This window comes from Lipophrys pholis, assembly GCF_963383615.2.
Source record: "Lipophrys pholis genome assembly, chromosome: 4".
Lineage (NCBI taxonomy): Eukaryota > Metazoa > Chordata > Actinopteri > Blenniiformes > Blenniidae > Lipophrys > Lipophrys pholis.
Window position 1 is genome coordinate 26,564,519 of NC_137637.1, and position 21,361 is coordinate 26,585,879.

Consider the following 21,361-nt stretch of genomic DNA (forward strand, 5'->3'; position numbering starts at 1 on the left):
ATGATTATGATTAGCAGGCGCTAATTTGGGAAAGTCAGAGAAAGTAAGTGCGTTTTTTAAACTTTAGCCAAATAGTGATTTTGTCTTTAAATCTCTCGCCTCACAGCGAGAAAATGCCTTTTCCATGTTCCAGTTTCCATGTGCTCCCTGTGTGTGAATGGGTACTCAGCTTCCTTCCACGGTTCCAAAACAATCATTTGCCCATAGGTGCAAAATGTGAGAGCTGGTTTGCCATTTTTCACCAAATAACATTTGGGTCCTTTTTAAAAATAAAAATGAGATAAAAAATGAAACAAAGAACCCCATGTGGCTCTGGAGCAGTGGGTCACTGGTCTAAGGTGCACCGTGTCATAATCTCTGGGATTGGCTCAATCCTCACTAAACCAAATAGGATGGAATCCGCATGGCAGATGGATGGACTGACTTACAGTGTATGTGTATGCCGCATGACGGATGACCTAATATGAATGCCGAAGCCATTCAAAAGTTTAGATGAATATAGGATGAAAACTTTCCTTCTAAGTAGCATTTCCCATTTCAGCTTTGCTTTTAACTCGGTGTCCCTTAAAAAAAAAAAAATCACAAAAAACCAGTCGTATTTGCTCCTCTTACCTTGAATGCAGTTAAGGGCAATACACTGAGACATTGTAATTCTCCACTGGATGTCATGAGGATGCTTTTCACCACTCAAAATAATGGATGCATTTGAAAACACACCTCTGACGCTCGCAGTGCATTCCCGGCTTCAGAGATGAACCTCTCACTGCACATTTTAAGTAGTTTCACGTTTTATATATTTTTTTATTTGATCTATTTATCCATTACCTCCCCGGTGCCTGAGTGAAACGGTTGATTTCTGCTGCGAACGAGAAAGCCGCCTCCCTCTCACAACCTTCACCCTTCAGACACCTCTAGCGGAGATGGGCTGTACTTTTGGGAAAGTCTCCCCTCCTAGCTTTCCAGAGATGCAAGAGATTTAAGGGGGTCAGGAAAGGGGACTGCTAGATAGAAATCTAATTAGGTGATTGTGCTTGAGGGAGCTTCGCTCGCTGCTCGATAAACTCCCACACACTGGCTCTCCTCCTCTCTCACTGCTCTCTCTCACTTCTGTCTCTCTCTCTCTCTCTCTGCACTCACCCCGAGAGCTGCCTGAGTCCCCCTGCTGAGGGCACAGTCACAGAAAGCAGATCAGGGCTCACTTACTGCGTCTCCACTTCTGTTCACTTTCTTCAAAGAAAAGAGTAGTTCCACTCCTCTGCTGATAATAAGGCTGTTGCATATAGTGTCTCCTCATTGCTCGTTATTGTCTTGACATTCAGACTGAAATAAATCTGACAGGGCCTCAAGGAACGATGGCAAGAAAAGATTACTCCTGTTTTGGCATCCAACACACTCACACTGTATTTTCTTATAGATCACCGTGGATGACTGGATGTGTCACGGCTTCTGCTGTATGGCATTGTGTCTGTGTGATTGTGAGAGTGCACACAAACACACACACACGTATTAAAGATCCTGCTCAAAATAGCTGACAGCTGTGAAAATCTTTTATTTTTTTGTTGTTGTTGTTGTTTGAGCGAATGAGCTTTTTCTATCTTATTACGTTTGTTTGGCCTCTTCCAGTTTAGACAAAGCCGTGTTTCTTAATGCAGGATTTGTTTTGGACCATATTTACTTGTATTATTCCAAAGAAAAGAAGAACCTGATTTGTAATGGTATAATGGTAAAACATTTTATTTATCACTGCCTTTCAGTACAACCGAGATCACTGAACATAACAAATAGTTAAAAACAAGTTAAATTCATAGCAACAAAAAAAAAATTTGAGGGGGGAGGCAACACTGAGGGATTTGCAGTAGACCAACATCATTTATAATGAAAATGCTTGTTTAAAACGATATGTCTTTAGGTCAGATTTAAAAGTGAGTTCCAGAGGTGGTGGGCCGAATGGCCGAAGGCTCTTGGACCGCATGGTGGTCGTGCGGGTCTGAGGTACAGTCATTCTGAGAGAGGAGGCAGATCTGAGAGTGCAGCTAGGTGAGTAGAGTGGAGGAGCTCAGTGAGGTACGGAGGAGTGAAGTTATGGAAGGCCTTGAATGTCAGCAGGTGAATTTTGAATTGAAAGTGTTGTTGAATTGTGAGGCAGTGACGTTTACAGAGAACTGGAGTTATGTGTTGAAAAGAAGATGTTCTGGTGATCATCACCGGAACATGATGATCCAAGCACCGGCATTTTGAACCAGTTAGAGTGTATGGATGGGTTTGAGAGGAAGACCAGACAGAAGAGAATTATAGTAGGCCAGACGGTAAGAGACGTGCGTGGACCAGTGAGGCGGTTGATGTTGCGAAGGTGGAATTACGCAGACAGAGTGATGTTTTCGAAGTGGGTTTGAATTGCTGTCGAGGGTAACACCCAGACTCTTAACCTGAGTGGAGAGAGAAACAGAGGAGCTGTCAATGGTGATGTGAAATACTATGAGATTTTGTGAGGGTGGACTTGGAGACAATGGAAAAGACCTCTTATCACTACTGAGTTGAAGAAAGTTTAGGGAGAACCGGGATTTGATTTCCCGTTGACAGTCATGGAGGGTGGTGGGTGGGAGAGTGGATGTGAGTTTGGTGGAAAAGTACAGCTTGGTGTCATCCACATAACCGTGAAAGTGTAAATGTGTGTTTTCTGAAAATGTGGCCAATCTGGAGAAAATGAAGAGGATGGGACCCAGGAAAGAGTTCTGGGGGACACCAGAAGGGTGGGTAGATGGCTGGGATGTGAAAAGTAATGTTTGTCTTATATAAGATCTGATTTTATTGCACCATGTAGCTTATTGTATATTGCATACAAAGTAAAATGTAATAATAAATATGGAGGTGACTCATCAGGTTAAGTCTTAGGTGTGGAAGCTCTGGGTTAATATCTCCATATCGGAGGACAAAAGTATTAGTGTACAATGGAAGTTGCGATGATGAAGGGAACTGTCATATAGACTATATGGAAATGTTCAAATGAAGCTGTGGTGGCCTAAAGGTTACGGAAGCACATTTGAAACCAGGAGTTTCTTGGTTTGAATCCCACTGCTATAAACCTTTTACCACTAAGTGCTCAAGGTGCATCAGGAAGTGCATCCAAGACAAAATTCACTCAAAGCCAAATCAAACATGGAGATGATTCATTGTCACAACTCCTGAAGGAAGCAGCCAAAACAAATGTTCTCATCTGCATATATGAAAATGATCATCAGTTTATTTTGAGACAATACATTGACTTCGGCAACTTGAGTATTACTGGCGTCATTCGAAGAGAAGGAGAAAGTAAAGAATTTGTGATTTATTATAGTATTTAAGACTTTCAACTCCTTGAATTCTTAACAGTGGTTTGTGACATCTTTCAAAACAGCTGACAACAGTAATGACTACTCTAGGTCAAGACAAACACATAATTATATCATGTGTTAGCGCACATGTCTCATGCCAAAGCACTCTTAGTAATCCTGACTGGAAACACCGTATGTGCCTTTCACACCTTTAGAAACACAGTTGGATAATAGACCCCGTATGTACCTGTCATTGCAATGCATTCAGGCTGATGGAATTTCAACCAGCTGTTGGTTGTCCACATTGAACTTTAGGTGTACATGCATCCAGGATACACTGATGGTCAAACCACCTTGAGTCATATAGCTGAGTGTCCCTGTTTGTGTCTCCCGGGTGACACAGGCTGCAGTCTATGACAATACGCTTGTAGGTTTGCCACTGAATATATGCCGGCAAAAGTCCTATCACAATTAAATCGAACAGAAAAAGACTAATATGCAAACTGTTTCGTTTACTAATGTGACAGCATCAGCAGAAAGGACTCTCCGTGTGTCTGTATTGGGAAGTCTCCAGGGACAGAGTGAGTTATAGGTTGTCCACCAATTGAAAGTCTTTGTAACCCCAAATACGTCATGACTGTAGTTGCATATAGAACATTCTGGCCAATGTCATGAAAAAAAAAAAAAAAAGTTTACTATGACATGCACTGAAGTAAGCAATAAGAAAGCACTTGGATCTTTTTGTGGACAGTGGTTATGCTATTTAAGGCTCCTAACTGATTGCGAGCCAAATGTTTGAGTACAGCCTTTCTGCGGGATATCCTTTTTCACGCAGCAATTAGTGGGGTCCAAGCCCTGATCTTCCACTCACAAACTGGCTTCACCGAACTTCAGGTCGACACTGGAAAAACGTATTTATTCCAAAATATAATCAGGTCAAAACTCATGTGCCTGAAATCCTTGAGATGCATTTTAATACCAAGTGTAAACAGATAAAATCATGTACAGGATGCAAATGTGAGGGAATGGCTTATTGTCAGCGGTAACGACAAAACGTGGAGGTTTAAAACAAGATACTGTAATATATCAAAATTTATGAGCTCTTTGAATTACAGATTGTGTCAAATTTAAGCTATTATGCTTTACAACTTACAACAATTTGAATCGTGTAAATCCTGACATCCCATATAACTCATCTTTACAAGGATACATGCAATGTGTTGTTCATTTCTGTGTTTCTTGTGATTCTCCTGTGCAAGCTCACTAAGGAAGAGGCATGTGATTTACCCTGAAATCATTCAGAAGCATTTTGTAATTATGAAGTAAAGCCATATTATCCTAAACAGCCTCCATGAGCCGTGGGTATGACTAAGCCTGTTCACTGAATGTGATGCAACTTCAGTGCTAAGGAGCCGTTTATTGTGAAGGTACAACCGCAGTCCGTGAGCGTGTTTTCAGCAGCATCTTTGTCACAATAATGCACAGCCACCACTCAGACTCATCATTCAGAATCATATTCTTTAGCAGAAATTAAGCTTTTTCTTTTCTTTTTTTTTTTTTTTTTTATATACTCGCGTCATCAGCTCAAATGCCACACAATAAAAGAAGATGCCTTTATGTCTTCATGAAACACAGAGTGCATGTACAGTGTGACTGTCTGAGTAATTAGTTTTCAGACGGATGGAGAATTACGTACACACTTTGTGAAAGGGCATGAATGAGAACGATGTTTTGGACAAGATAAATACGAAGAACCAGGACTCGCTGGGACGGGATGAATAAAAAGAAAGTGAAAAGACATATAGATAGAGACGAGAAGTAAACAAACAGAGGTTTCACTCAACTAAACCAAGCCGCATTTAACAGTTTTAAGTATCCAGTACCTGAAAGACGGGACGGCTGCTGTAAAAGCCGAGTAATGGTTTGATATATTTGCCTTGATCTTATCCGGTGCTTTGAGCTTTTGTGAGATCAGACAACGGAGGTACAGCCATTGAACAGCCTACTTTAATCACCCTGAGAAATGTCTCACCAAATAGTAGGTCTTGAGGTTGTTTGTCATGCGTGTCTGCTGTTTTTGAATAGTGCCTGCAAGCTATTCTCCTGTGTGTGAGAGCATGTATGTGTGTAGCTACAAGATACAAGATAAAAACAGTAAAAAGAAACACACTTTATTTGTTGTTTTCCGCAACCATTTGTAACTTAAACACAGTGGCCATGTTGCATAATTTTAGTGACCAAAATGCAAAGTGTGGTATGCGTGTTTCTGGCAACTCTCTGAGGAGTGTTGTTTATTTAAACTGAATATTAAGAATATAGATTTGTTAAAAGGAAGGATCTTTTGCCAAGGCTGAAAGCCCTTAAGTACAGACTAATGAGACGAGCTGATTACAGTGGGAGAGATGCTGCCAATACAAACAAGACCTGACAGGAGTGCAATAAACTAAATAAATACCTGAGTATTTAAATCGGGCCGAGCACAAGAAAATATTGAAAACTGACGCAGTGCAAAGTCATCTGCAGCTCTGAATCATAAAAATACATTATTGGGTTATTGGCGAAATGACATTTGCCATCTGTGCCGCATGCCTGCTGCCTTATATGATAGACCAGACAACAGCAGTGGATGATGAAGACGAGAGAGACGAGAGCGACACTGCTGTGCAAAACTGCATGTTCACTTTAAAAGTTGAGTTTCTGATTTGATATTCGCGGTAAGAATGACGTTTGATCATACTGCACCCTCCACAAAACTGCTCTTCAGTGCTAAATCTATGTCTATTTTGTATATATAAGCTATATGAAGTCCAAATTACAAGAACAAAGACGAGTAATTTTTTTATGTCAAAAGCATTTAAAAAAAAGGCCTTTTATGATCAGCACAAACGTCGCCTCAGATTTCAGCATTTTGTTGCAGAAAAAGTTGTGTGGGGGGAAAAAAGTTAATGTGACAAAAAGAAGTATAATCTGAATAAATCTTCTATATAAAATATATATAATGAACCCCCTCCGGCAATGTCTCTCGATTAAATATTTTGTCAAATTCTAAATCTGTTTTATTGCGCTGGATAAGATCACCCTTACCTCAAGGCGAGCTCTCGTTCATCACTGTGGATAGTCTCTTTTTCTTTTTAATTTCGCTGACTTTAGAGTCTTGCTGGAGTTCCAAGTTTACAACCATGATAAAGCGACGTGGAGACGTGGCTAAGATTAAATGATGCATGACACTACAGATAGGCTCTTTTATGTGGTTGGTTAGTGGTTTTGCCTCAATCCTAGAAGTTCAAGTCTTTATTTTCAGTTTGCATGTTCTTCCTGTGATTTCCTCCCATAGTCCGAAAACATGTTTTTTTTAGGTTAACCTTTCGCTCCAAATGTGAGTATGATTGTTAATCTTCCTCTGTTAGATATAGAAGATGCTTAGTTTTCAGTTAAAATATGTTTTATGTTTCATGCATTCTACATTTTATACATGTTGCCACTCTGTCTTCCTTAATGTCCAGGATCTGCAGAAGATTCAGACATTTAAACAACTTGTATCACAGCTTTTGACATATCTGGCATTTCTGCTGCACACTATTGTCTGCAGCTTAAAAACAAACCCCCCAAAAAAATCTTATTCAGCTCCACTGCTTTTGTTTCCTAGTGCAAGTAAACAAAGGTGAAGGAAATCACAATAATAAGAATGTGGACTCGTACGCTGTGTGCTTGCAGAGGAAACAGAGGCGACGGATGTGATGTGAAAATATCATTTATCAGCTTGTGGTTTGATGCTGACTGCAGAGTAATAGGATGAGAGGAGGATGAATTGTCACCGAGAGCCCTGTGTTAAGGTGAAAGGATCTCCGGGGGCTGTTTGATGTCTGTTCGGCTCACTGTGAGTCCTATCTCACCTTATTGTGTCCACACAGAGTTCTCAAAATTGGATCACAGTTGATTTTTATCTTTGAATGTGGATCACTATTATTGCATTAGAGAGGAGGATGACAATCCCATCCAGTCTGTGCGACTTTCTTTCTGTTTCACTGCACATTTTCATTTTGACTTTGCTCCGTCTTTCTGCGAAATAGAACTCCGATTTGCCCAAATGTCTCTGTCCCTTTCTGTTTCTTTTCATGATAGTTTTGCATTTCTTACATTAATGTTCTTCATATTGCTGTGTCAACCTTTTGGAAAGAGACGTTTTTTTTTTTTTATTTGAACTTGAACTCCTCTTTTATAGGAAACCTTCTCAGTGTGTAGTATCCAAATACACTCGCTGCACCTCGCTCCCTCCCTTATAAAATAGACATTTGAAATGCTAAATGTTTGTTTTTTTTCTTTATATTCATTTCCTTGTTCCCATTGAGTACATCGGAGTAGATAACCCATTTCTTTTTGTCATTGGCCCCCTTTTTCCCACGCCCTTCCCTTTGCTTGACTTGTCTTGTCTTGTCTTTTTCAGTTAATACACACCATTAGTGTGGTGGACAGAGATGAGCCACAATCTGGACACCGCTTCTTCTTCACACTCGCCCCCGAAGCCTCCAGCAATCGACACTTCACCTTGTGGGACGTCAAAGGTGAGAGTCCAGAGATCCTGAAATTGTAGCTGAAGAGGCATTTCTCAGTATCTGTGGCTGTATTTATCTAGGATGTCATGGTAAAAACAGTTTCCCTTATTTTTTTTTTTTTGTGAGTGGGTGTTTGCATTTTAAGTGAGTGCAGGTACAAACAACCACTCCTGAACTGACAAATGAATATACCAATGGTTGACATTATGATGAAACTTATGAAAGTGGAAGACTTCAGAATGATCTCAACCTTTACCAAAGTGATTGGATATGTGAGTGTTTGGTTTAAAAAAAAAAAAACATGCTTGAGGGCATTTTGCAACTGTAAACCTCAAGGCTGCAGCTCCCAAAACTTTTTTTTTTTTTTAAATATCAACAACAAAGTTAAAAAAAAAAAAAATAAATCTTGGGTATCGCATTCAGGTACCAGATGGTTGTATTTTCTTAACATAAGACAAGTGATAAAATTCACATCCAGAGTTTTAAAGTGAGCCAATTTAGTGTAGTTTGTCTTTGATTTAGCATTTGCTTCATAATCAGGGAGATTTCTTTTAATTTATTTTAGTGTTTGGATAAACACCACCTGTTGCCAAAGTGAAACTACTCGAAAGTATTGTTTTCCAGTGAGTGTTCTGAGCTTGCAAATAAACCTGATTTCAGAATGTAATGCCTCAGAGGTCCCATGATGATATAGTGAAAATGCACTCTTGCCTCACAGTGACGGTGTTTCTGGTTCGATTGCATGTTTCACCTTTCTGTGTGGAGTGTGTGCGTCTCCCTGTGCTTGTGCGGGTCTTCTCCGGGTAACTAGGTCTCCTCCACAAGTCCAGAGACATGCTTATCATTTGGTGGGTTGGTTGTCTGAATTGACTGTAGATGTCAATGGTGGACATGTGTGCTTGTCCATTTCTCTGTTTTGCCGTGTGATGGACAAGCAACTAGTCTGGAGAGTCAACTCAACCCTTGAAACCTTCATTTTGAAAAAAGAGTATTGAAGATATTTTGAGATACTTGCTTGACTCTAGACTATAATTTCTGTTTGAACCGTTTGTGGACACCAAATTTTAAGATGTACAGTTTGGTTTCAGATTCATGAAAATTGCATTCAGCATAGCATCAATACACACCTACAAGTTGCAAGGAAACATTTACAACCCCGTGTTCCCCAGTGACGACTTTGCATTGTTAGGGAAGATGACTTTTTTCATGCTTGTCTGTGTTTTATGCAAGCACGCTTGCAGGTCCCTCGTTTAGAGATGTGTACCTAAGTGGATGTGACATCTGGCTAAATCAAGATTGATCTGACACCAGGAAAATGTCAGGGGAGCAGGCTGAACCAGGGAAATGTCACCATGCGAATGCTGCAGCCGCGCTCACATGCATAACACAAACCTTGTATAAAGTACATACACGCGCTGTATACACGCGTGTGCGTGGATGAGCAGGGGACGGGCAAAAGTATGACAGAAGCATCCCTCTGGCTGTGTGTTTCTCCTTTCCACACGAAGCTGCACACGCAGTTACGAAAACATGCCACGCAGCATCATAAAGATTTCCTCTGTTATACCTCGCTCTGCTTCCTTTTTCACCTCTTTGTTAGTAATTGTCTGTCTTTAGACGCACATGCAATCAGAGGTGTGAATGTTGTGGATGTGGGTGATTTTTCGAGAATGATAAAGCAGCACACACAATATATGTATATTTTAGATTTTATGTCACACTTCCCACCCATTATTTCCAGCAGTACACACACACGCACACACACACATCCAGAAAAACGAAATGTTGTAAAATGCATCTCGCCATGCCTGCACATCTTCTGGTGAAAAGAAAAGAAAACACCACCTAGAGTTTTTTTCATCCTCCTACCCCTCACTTTTTTTTTTTTTTTTCACTCTGGTGTCTGTTTTCATGGACACATTTGTCAACCTGTCACTTCCAATCTGTCACTTCTTCTTTTCCTCATCATGGCCTCACATTGTGTTCTGTCTCCAAGCCTTGACACACAATGATGAAAAGGCATTTTCCCCATGTTGCTAAACTCTTTGAAGTTGTTGCTGGCAGTCTGTAAAACAAAAACCCCATCGAACCAAATAAAGTTTGCTACGATTTGACAAACTGCCATCAGTTCACCAGCAGAATGTCCTTCAAAAAATTACAAATCAACAATTTAGCAGATTCAGAATTTTTTTTCTTTTAAACAGAAGCGTTTAAAAGGAAGATTTATTTTACAGAGCAAATTTAAGTGTGTGCAGAGATCAGGTGGTGAACAAGTGCCTTCTCCCACGACCCCTGCTGTTTCAGTTGCTTCATTTCGTAGCATTTTTGGAGTTGATCATTGCTCATAACAAAACTGCACTGCAATGCCTCAGAACGGCTAAAATACATTTTTATCTTCTTTAAATTGGCAGGACCACAAAAGCCCTTCACCCTCTGACTTTCTCTATTAGCGCACTGATGCAAATTGAACACCTGCAGAGCAGCATAAGGGATCCTTGACCTGCCTTTACCTCCGACAGCCAAATAACAACAGTTTTGTTTTTTTTTGTTTTTATTTCTGAACCCTCTGCGTCATTGAACTTTGTATCATTAAAATCTGAATTCATACAGTGTAATTTACACCCAAAACTAAGCTTGTTAAGTGAAGATGGTGACATACACGCTTTCTATGCTCAAAGTTATTTAATATTTAAATTAGTGAAACGTTAAGACATAGGCCTCCATCTGAGTCGTGCGACTTTTTGACACTACATGTTGGATTTAAGCCCGTAAAACCTGCTTTACCTCTTCAGGTCATATTCCGTTGTCACTGACATCAGTTTAAAGACAAAATCTAGTCAAATAACACACTGCTGATGAAATGCTATGACAATGACTAATTCAAAAATTTGTAGAGAATTGGAGTTGAAATACTGTGAGTAAATAAATAAGAACAGTTAAGGATGTGCTCTTTTATGTAAGTTCATGTTTATTCTGATAAATGGGGTTTATTTCTTGCGTTTCACAACTGAATGTTCTTAGTAAGTGATACGTTATCTGTGAATGTCACATACAGTAAAGGTGGTTGTGCGAGAAAAGAAGCGCCGAAAAAAAAAAACAGGAAGAAGAAGAAGAAAAAAAAGGGGGGGGTTTTGGTTTGGACCGCTCCCTTACAGAGTCCCCACAGTTGATTTGCATGTTTGACTTGGCACAAGGTTTCCGCTGTATGTCCTCCCAGAAACAACCATCAGTACGGTTTGAATCCTGACTCGCCTTTTTCAAGTTCACTGTTTCACTGGAAGGCACCACTGCTCCTGATTCTGTGTGATGGCGTAAAGATAGCTGGACAAACTCCTTTTGTTTTTGTTTTTTTTCCTGAAGCAAAGAAGCACAGAAGACAACGCTGTGTAAAAGTCAAAAGGACAAACTCACGGGTGTAACATAAACAGTAATATGAAAATTGTTCTGCATGTGCCAGGGGGACTTTCAAGTGACATGGATAACAGTGATATATGTTCAGGGAGATGGATTACTCGCTATCCGCCATGCAACTCTACCCACGAAGCCACTCTCACTCTATTTGTCAAAGTCCCGTCCTGTATTCTGCTTTGCATTTATCTGCGTCTCTGGCAGAGAGGTTGTATATATATACCGGTGAAGTTTAATTTTCAACAGTGGCTCTCAGACTCATTCTCTCACGTACTATTCTTTGCTTTAGAAAAAAAAAAAAAAAAAAAAAGCATAAATGTTCAAAGGAGTTCACTCTCAGTGTGAAATCATTTAACCTGAAGGTAAACTTGGCAACCCTGTCAGTCTAAGTTTGGAGTCCTTGAATGTAAAACATTTTTTATTCTACTTGCTTTAAATAACAGTGGTGATACATTCGCTCTCTTGCTCTTTACCACTTCTGAAGTTATTTTGATTGTAATCAAAATGTGAACATCTTCAATGGCAAACTTCTTGCGCTGAAAACTGTAGACTTGAGTAGCGTTAAATAGATATTAAGACTTAAATATAGATCTCTGTTTCCGCAGGCACTTTTTTTTCAAAAATAAAAGTATATACAATGATATAAGCACATCCTATATGGATTTTCATGAAACGCTTTCAAGCCAGATATGAGGATCATTTATTGTTCCAGAGAAACAAAGTCAGTCATGTGTAATTCTCTGCTTTACCTTGTCTCTCTAACCCCAACCCCCATCCTCCTCACACTGCCCACCCAGACAACACAGCTGGCATTCGTACCCAGCGGTCACGCTTTAACCGCCATGAGCAGAATGTGTACTTCCTGCCGATTCTAGTGGTTGACAGCGGGCCTCCCTCCCTCAGCTCCACGGGGACCCTGACCATCCGTGTGTGCGGCTGCGACACAGGTGAGAGCTACTGTAGGGGCTGCACCATTACTGACATTATCGTCACTGTCACCTCCTGTATTAGCGGCAGCAGTACTGAAAGGTCATCTACTGTACATGCCATTCTTTTGGTCAGCGACCACATCATATCTGCTCGCCCCCCAAAAAAAGCCAAATGATTTAAGGTCACAAATGTATAAATAAGATGTATGCATTAAAAACACATTGTTCTTATTCTTTTTTCTTTATTATTCTTGATGAGACCTTGCATGTTGACTGAACAGACTCTATAGAGACACTGTTCTGAATCTGTGCAGTGAATGCTCCTATTTGTTTTTTCTTCGACAACACAGAGGGAGCCATCCAGTCCTGCAATGCTACAGCCTATGCAATGAGTGCGGCTCTCAGCCCTGGGGCACTTATAGCTCTACTGGTCTGCATGCTCATCCTCATAGGTAAGCAGCTGGATGCACTCATGTATTTATGTATGAATGGCTGTACAAGGGATACATGGATGGATGGATGATGGATGGATAAGCACCGTTCATTAGTATTACTTTTCTGGGGTCATTACTAAGGTCAGCTACTCCATCAGGACCAACCAAGAACATTAACTATCACTATGGGAATGTGCGGGTGAAAAGGTAAGACTTGGGGCTGCACCCAAAGACACTACTCCGTGTCTTCTACTCATACATACCATACAACCAAGCATGTTGTCTTTTAATGGATTGGCCACTTTTAAAAAGTTATCCATATTTCAGCGATTAAATTGCACACGTGGCAGAAAAAGGAAGATAAATGACCTTGAAACTGGATCAATTTTTCATCTGTCTGTCAACTTCTTGTTGCAAATGTTGTGTCTGCGCTCCTGATTTTATGAGGAGAAAGTATTTGTTTAAACAAGCGCACAGGTGACGCCTGGCGTTATAGATGATACCAAGTCACTTGCATCCGCGGAACAGACAAAGATGGAATGAACAGAAGTGAAATCGAGGTGGGTTAGATGAAGCAAACAGGCAAAAGAGCTACCTCAGCACTCATATCCCTCAGGAACAGCAGGCTTGAAATAGGCAAAGCTTTCCAGACATTCTTGGGCTTTTCCACATAGACACACACACACGTGTGCACTCAAAAAACATACACATGCATGCACACGCTTACCCTCTCAGAAACCGATGTTTGGTATTGTCATATTTGAAAATTTTATGAGTTCGCTTCTCGTTCCCCTCTCACTGTACATCTCAGCATCCCACTCCTTGGTGACAGCAAGAAACGACAATGCTGTCACAGTGTTTTGTCTCCCCTGCTTGCGCCTTTGCATGTTTTACATTGTGCAGGCAGTGAATGATGGATGATGTGACACTGTGCGGCTTTAACTGTGACCAGCATTGCTATCTTTTTTTCTTTAAAAGCTTTTCTAATGAGAGCTGTTAAAACTCGGTCTCCATTAACCATGCCATCCACTGCAGTGAACTTCAAAAGCAAAGCATCATTTATTCATCATGGTTTTAAAAGCTTGAAAAAAAAAAATAAAAATGCTATGTACAAATCTAAGGCAACCCCTGAAGGCTATAAAAACAGTGTTTGCAGTGTATCGTGGTTTTGGTGTTCTTGGCTTGATGGCGTCCCTTCAAAAGCCTTTCAGTTGAAAACAATTCTTTAGTCTTTTATATCAAAAGAAAGCCAGATCCTGTGCAGGAGAAATAGAATTACAGCCGATAAAGAAAATGTTCACGGTAGCTTTAGTGAAAGACATTTTACATTATGCAGTTTTTTTTCTTGAGGCGGTGAAAAATAAAATGATCCCAAGTTGATTTTCTCTGGTTTCAGTGGATATTGTGGGCTACAGATATGCCATTGTGATTGAGTGATTGGGAGGAAATGGACTCACCATGCCTCATCAAGGCGCTGAAGGACAGGCCAAGTCAGAGCACCCACCTTCTGCTAGTCATCATGAGGAGGGCGAAGTCTCAGGGCTGCCGGGGGGATCAGGGGGATGAGCAGTGTTTTCGCAACTATCATTTGGTGTGAATAACAACACAGGGGTGAAGCTTGTGACAGCAATCTTATCATCTCCCCTGCACAATGCCTGACACTTTCCCACTACCCAGTGGTATTTAATATACCACATATGCACACGCTCAAATTGCCCCTGCATGTTGCACACATCAACTCGCTTAGTCAAATCACGCCACACCTCCAAACTGCAATGCAATCCATTCTCCTTGTGCCATATTGCGTGTGTAATCTCTCTCTCACACACACACCCACCCACACGCACGCACGCACGCACGCACACACACACACACACACACACACACACACACACACACACACACACACACACACACACACACACACACACACACACACACACACACACACACACACACACACACACACACACACACACACACACACACACACACACACACACACACACACACACACACACACACACACACACACACACACACACAGTGAATGACTACCTAACTAGCCGCTCCCTCGCTCTCCAGAGGATGGACCACCTCGATTACATCAATTGTTGGATGATGAGAAAAATGAAAACAAATTTCTGCCTAATTACCTTACAAACAAACAGTCCCTCCATCAGCTCATTTATAGGCCTGATGTGATGAATCCATTCCACAGCATCTGCATGCATCCATTCCAATTACCTCCCATCTGCTTGTGATGAACTCCCGTGTGGGGGCAACCAGTGCGGCCCAAGGGTAAATTAACCGTCTTGTCGGGAACGCTTATCGCAACATCTGTACACACGGGGACCAGCTTTGTATGTATAGGAGTAAGCCATATAGAGGTACATATGCTTCTAGCAAAAGTAAATTCTTTACATAGTGTTTTATTAGCATCTCTGAAGTCGCGTTAATCTCGTAGTTAAATAGATTTTTAATGGATCACAATTGAAGCATCTGCATTCCTGAAGTGTTATCAGCGAGGAAGGATTTGTCAGGAGGGAGGTTATCTGATCGTCTTTGCTTCCGAATGTCACATAATGGCACACGCTCTCCTTAACACAATTCACTGAAGAAGCCCCTGATCTGCATACAGGAGGCAGCTCATAGCATTAAGTTTTCTACCTCCTATTACTCCTCTAATTAGTGGGAATTTAGTGTAATTGTATCAGTGCTCGTTTAGTATGCGTGACGGTGTGTGCCACAGTTTACCACAAACCATGACTGTTTCTTCAACCCAATGGCAATTCATTTGCCCCATTCATGGAGGAAAAGAATTAACACAATAGTTACAGACACCACTTCCCCCAATGGAGCCCAGCAAACAATGTAAGAGAAGAGAACTGAACATTATCAGTCAGAGATGCTGCATGAAAACCCAATCGAAAATGTGCAAACCTTTTTTCAGGAGTCTGGCACAGCTCTTTAGGCATCGAGCAGACGTGGTGTTTTCAGTCAGCAAAGTTATTTTTAGGCATCTCAATTCCAAGTGACGACAGTCACCAGGAAAAGCAACAGGTTTTTTGCATGGATTGCGTAAGCATCATGTACTGAATGGATTCTTTAAGAATTTGCTCCAAGAAAAGAAAAGATAGGAAAGGGCAGGTCACATAAAGTGCTTCATAGGCACACTTTGACTTACAACGTCACTTTGACGGCATACATTTGTCAGTTAATCCGTGCATGCTAATATCTGTGCTTGAACATCCATGAATGTCTTGTATACGACACATGATGTCCCGACATTGACCTTCACTGTGAAACGCTGTGGACATACCTCATTTTCACTATGTATGGATGGGCATTCTGGTGTCTTCAGAGAATCCAACAATCTCTGCCATCCCAGACAGCACAGGCTCCATTGTAATTGATAGTCTTTTTATCTCTGTGGGCTTGTAGGCATTTGTTTTAGCGAAGAGGCTATCGGTTCCAGAAGATGCATGGTCCCTACTCGTTAATGATCTATCTAAATGTCCCCTCTCTGGTTCCCTTTAGAGCAGTTGCTCAATGTGTCTGCAAAAACCAAGAAAGGGTCGATTTGTAGTAACATATGCCATGTCTGGCTGCAAGAAAGCAAAAAAAAAAAAGAAAAGTGTTTTCACATGTTGATGAACCTTTGGCTTATTTAAATGGTGAAATGATCATGTATAGTGTTGGAGCAGTAATGAGCATCATCAATTTGATCAAGAATCCATTATCGTTCCCTTTGAAGTTTAATTTGTTTCAGGTTTTAACCCAACACATAAATGATGTGAATCACACATCTGTATGTCAGCAGGTATTGTACTTGCTAAGTGGTTCCCAACTTGGGGTCCAGGGCCCCCTTGGGGTTGCCCCAAAGATCACAAAGCAAGGCAACATTATTTGCGTTGCACACTTCAGCAACAAGGCAATTCAAAGTCCTTTGCAGGAAAAGGAATACGTTAAAAAAATGAAAGCATTGTTTGAAATGTATAAATATTTGAAAAATTTAATTAAAAGAATAAAAAATGTATTGCAATAGACGAGCTAAAGGTACAGTCCAGTGCAAAATGAGTGATTGGCTCACTGAAGAGCTGCAGCAAACCAAAAAAATAAATCTTATTTTTGTTATTAAAGAATTCAGAGTTCAGGAGCTGTCCTGCAGTTTTACTGTGAGTTTGTTCCAAATATTTGTCCCATAAAAACTCGAATTTGCTTCTTTATGTTTGCCTCTTATTTTGTCGACCAGTAGTATTATTGCGATGGAAACCTGTGCAAAGACCTGAGAACTTGACTAACGCAGTCATTTCTTTTCATAACCAAAAAGTTGCCGTTTTTATTGCCGATCTCCCCCAGTCCACATGTCGACCTGTCCGTGCATTTTATCATTGCATCTTGAAAACAAAATTAAGCTCTATCCAGATTTAAAGAAGTCACACTTTAATGGGGACTTGCAGGTACTCGGTAAGACGCCAGCTTACAGATCTGTGCGAAAAAATAAAAACTTGTTTGAAGTTCTGACAGCGGTTGCTTGCTTGAGCAGGCTCAACTTCAACAACGTGGCCCACACGCTAACAATGACAGCGGTAAAGAGTGTTTTACTCAGGAGGAAGTTTTTAAACAAGCGAATACTCCACACTACTTCTAGGTTTATACAGCACGGTGACTGCTGAAACCACTATTCATCGACTTGGCTGTGAGCCTTCAGCCACAGCTGAGCACCAGTCAAAGTGATGGTAAATTGTGGTGTTTATGCTGGTGCTTCCCAGTCCAATTAGTGGAGTCAAGGTGGGAAATCTGTAACAACAAGGTATTTCCCACTGCTGTTATGAAAGAAAATGTCTCCTTTTCAACAACTTGCCCAGATAAAAATTGACTCTGTATAAAAATATGTGTTGCCAGATGTATGCGTTATCGATCACCGTTTCATCACTAAAAATACCAAGTCAGTTCATCAGTCATATTGCTGGATACTTATGTAAACAAACTGCCATTTTAAACGTAACCTCGATTCAACAGCCGGAATAGATTTGAATAACAAATACCACAGAACCTTTCACACAAAAGAAATACCATACCACAGGGTCAACAAGTGGCAATGGCAGAGTGATACAACGATAATCTCTTCTCATTAAATAGTAGCCACCTCAAAGGGCTGACAAACAGCATGTAGGATTATTATTCCAGCTACTCAAAATGATTGTATTTGGGAGGAAATAATACCCCTGTCATAATAAAAAATAACAAGCACAGTGCTGTGTGATAGTCATATATGCAGCATACTTGTTCCCTGTTTATCAGTCTTCCTCTTTGCCTCTTGGTTCTTTAACAGAAGTCCTCTTCAGCTGAACCCGGAAATGAGTTCTCACTGACTTCTTGATCTGACCTGATCTCAGCTGAGTGACCGTGTTGTGGTGCAGCGGCTGCTCAGTATTCGGCCAATTATACCCAATTTTTGGGGATATAAATGTCAATTGTGTGTCACTTACAACACGGCAGGATTGGCTGGAAACATGTCACATTAAGACAGATGCCTTCAGGGTTCAAGAAATAACTCTTCGGCAGAATACGTCAGGCTGCTCACGACGACACATTCTCAAAATAGTCAAAATCGTGCACATTTGGTGAACAATGTTTAAAGGGTGGGCTTCCATGTCGCAGCTGATGGTAAACTTGAAAAAAAAAAAACACTCCTCTAATCATAACCTCGGCCAGGACCCCCATGGACATGAGACAGATGTAGGCCAATACTTTATTTTCTTTAACATATGCAATTTCTCAATATTAGCATCATTATAGGGGAGCCATTTGTTAAACTCGTGTGTGCTTGTGATTGTGCATCAGGTATGGTACGTCAATACCTGAACACATTCTATTTTACTAATTTATGATTTCATCAAAAAGCTATTTGCTATTCATCTCAATATTGAAAGTGTAATTGTTCGTTATCTTTTTTTTTTTTTACTCTCCCCAGTGTACATAATTCATTAAAAACTCACTGTCATGGGTTTTTATCCTCACTGGAAATGACATTTGCTGTTGTGGCGAATCAGACGAGAACCTGGTGAAAGTTTCAGAGGGAAGGATGCAGCCCTGTGGAGGGGTGATGAAGTTAGCGACGGGGTGTCTAATCACAAATGTAGGCATTAATTAAAATAACTGAGGTGAAATTATAGCCTTATTGATTTATCTATGCATACAGCCTTTGTTTTCCTCTTGTCTCATTAGTCTTTAGCATTATCAATCCCAATTGTCTTGTTTTTTATTTATTTATTTTTAATCTGGATTTAATTTTCCACTGCCTTTTGCTCTCGTTTAGCTGTAGCCTACTTTTTAGTTTGAAGTGTTACTTGATCTGACTTGGATGATTATTGATATACAGATTGGCCTCCATTAAGCCCCCTGAATCATATTTCTCAGCGAGGCGGCCATGATTGTGAAAAATCAATGCTCATGCATTTGAAATGTAAAACTTGATAATATATTATCCTCCCCTGTTTTGCCTTGAGAGGTGAAATCCAAGTTACTTTCAATGTAGTTCTAAACTTTCCCATAGGAGGTAGTAGCAAATTCATCATGCACAGGGCATGTTTGATGTGAACATTGATTGCAATTATTTTCTTGAGAGCCTTTGTTTTCCTTTAGTGCTGAATGCCCTAAATCTGGGGGTTTTTGTCTGCTTTTTACTTCTTTCTAAGTGAAAAGGGAAATTTCACTTTTGCATCCACGGTTTTCAAACTAAGCCTGACAAATCCTAATCCATGTTAAAGCCACAGATTCCAAAGCACTTGCTGTAATGACAGTTTAAAGCAACTTTTAATTGGTAGCTTGTCTCTTTTTCTTTTTTTTCCATGACTTTTATTGCATCATTCCATTAATATTAATATGACAGATTTGTGTTTAACCCGCTTATTGTGCAGACAAGGATGTAAACTGTGCCGACCCTCCTGATTATTGAGGTTTTCTGTGTAAATCTGTAATCGTAAACATTGGACCACTATTGTGGAATCATAATTGTGATCTCTTTCTCTCTGCAGTTCTTGTGTTGCTGATCCTAACCCTGAAACGCCACAGGAAGGGCCAGAGGATGGCAGAGGACGAGGAGGACATGAGGGATAACGTCATCAAGTACAACGACGAAGGCGGGGGGGAGCAGGACACTCAGGCGTATGACATGAGCGCTCTGAGGAACCTTTACGACTTCCCGGAGGCCAAGAGCTGTGACTCTGGCCCGGACATCCGCTCACTGCCGCAGTGGATACAAGCGAACCGGGTGGGTGAAGGCTCAGAGGGGGCTCCAGCAGCGGCGGCGGCGGCAGCGGCAGCGACAGACTTCTCCCTTTTCAAAGGCTACATCAGAAAGAAGGTGGAGCAGGCCGACGCCGACTTGTCGGTGCCGCCGTATGACTCCTTCCAGACATACGCCTTTGAAGGCACCAGTTCACCTGCGCTTTCACTAAGCTCCATCCACACGCTGTCCACCACCTCGGAGCAGGATTTCTCCTACCTCAGCGACTGGGGGCCACGCTTCAGGCAACTGGCAGGCTACTACGCTCCAGGAAATCCTGAGGAGGAAAGGTCCTAGCACAGCTTCTCCTATGCAGAGACAGTCAAAAAAGAAAAAGAAAAAAGAAAAAAAAAAGAGAGAGAGAGAAAAAACATCCCTCCTCCTTCTATCTCCTGTTTTTACCCACTGGCACTTATCTGAGATCATCAGAGCCAGCACTGTGTACTCATTAGAGACTGAGTACCACATCTTCATCTCTTTAGGAAAACTCCCAGTTTCAGACTTTGAACTCTTTGGAGACAACTTTGAGTTTTTCTTTTTTTTCTTTTTCTCCACACATCTCTGTTTGCTTTTTGGGGGGTTCTCAGACTGGAATGCTCTTGTGATGTTGTGAGACAAAAGGAGAAAATGAGAGCTGTCCAAAACTGCCATTTAAACGCGTGTGAAGGGAGAATTAGTTTCTCTCTCAAAACAGGGACCTTTTTTTGTTTAAGGATACGAAACTGATTCCAGAGTTCACATTATTAACATTAGGTAGGGTTTAACCATGCCAAGGCCGGTTGACAAACATGTATTTATTTAATGAGGAAATATTTATGTATTTATTTGTTTTTATGTATTTATTTATTTATTTGGTACCATGATCACTATGGTAACTGCGACAGTGAACTCTGCTGAAGTGGAATAGAAAATGTGAGGGGAGGAGGACGTTATGAAAGGACCGCGAGACGAGAAGAAATTAAAAAGAAAGAACAACAGTGTTAGAGGACTGCACACAATACTGTTGCAAAGGTGACAAATGACTCATGTGAAAACTACATTTTGGAAAATATTTGTATTTATTTTGTATGACCAGTTTTGTAAAATAACCAACGTCAGAGTGATATGTGTGAAAGCAAAGGTGAACTGAAATGAGGGGGGGGGGGGGGGAGCGTCCAGTTCAACAGGGACGGCGAAGACTGACACACGTTTGCTGTATTTTATGTGGTTTATGAAAAGGTTTTTTTTTTTTGTTAAAGGTCATACACTGAGGACAATTGTGTGTTAACGATTTCTTTTCTTATCCTCCCCACAGCCATTTTCAAGGCAATAAGGCACAAACCGCAAGAGTGATTTAAGACTAAACAAAAGGACCGTTTCGTGGAATTGGCTTGTGGCGAGCTTTGTCCCATGGGAAGCCAATCTTCATTCTGGATTTGTGTACAATATGTTC

General features: G+C 40.9%; 1 protein-coding gene across 1 annotated transcript in view; it reads left to right on the top strand.

The window, feature by feature from the left end:
* The window catches only part of cdh22 (cadherin 22), a 170,181-nt gene extending 149,300 nt beyond the window's left edge, over positions 1-20,881 (top strand). Inside the window, exons 11-14 of the mRNA XM_080462459.1 lie at positions 7,756-7,873; positions 12,070-12,219; positions 12,552-12,653; positions 19,679-20,881. Of these exons, the coding sequence (XP_080318585.1) occupies positions 7,756-7,873; positions 12,070-12,219; positions 12,552-12,653; positions 19,679-20,226 (918 nt within the window). The 3' untranslated portion in view covers positions 20,227-20,881. The remainder of the gene's footprint in view (positions 1-7,755; positions 7,874-12,069; positions 12,220-12,551; positions 12,654-19,678) is intronic.
* Positions 20,882-21,361: the final 480 nt, after the last annotated feature.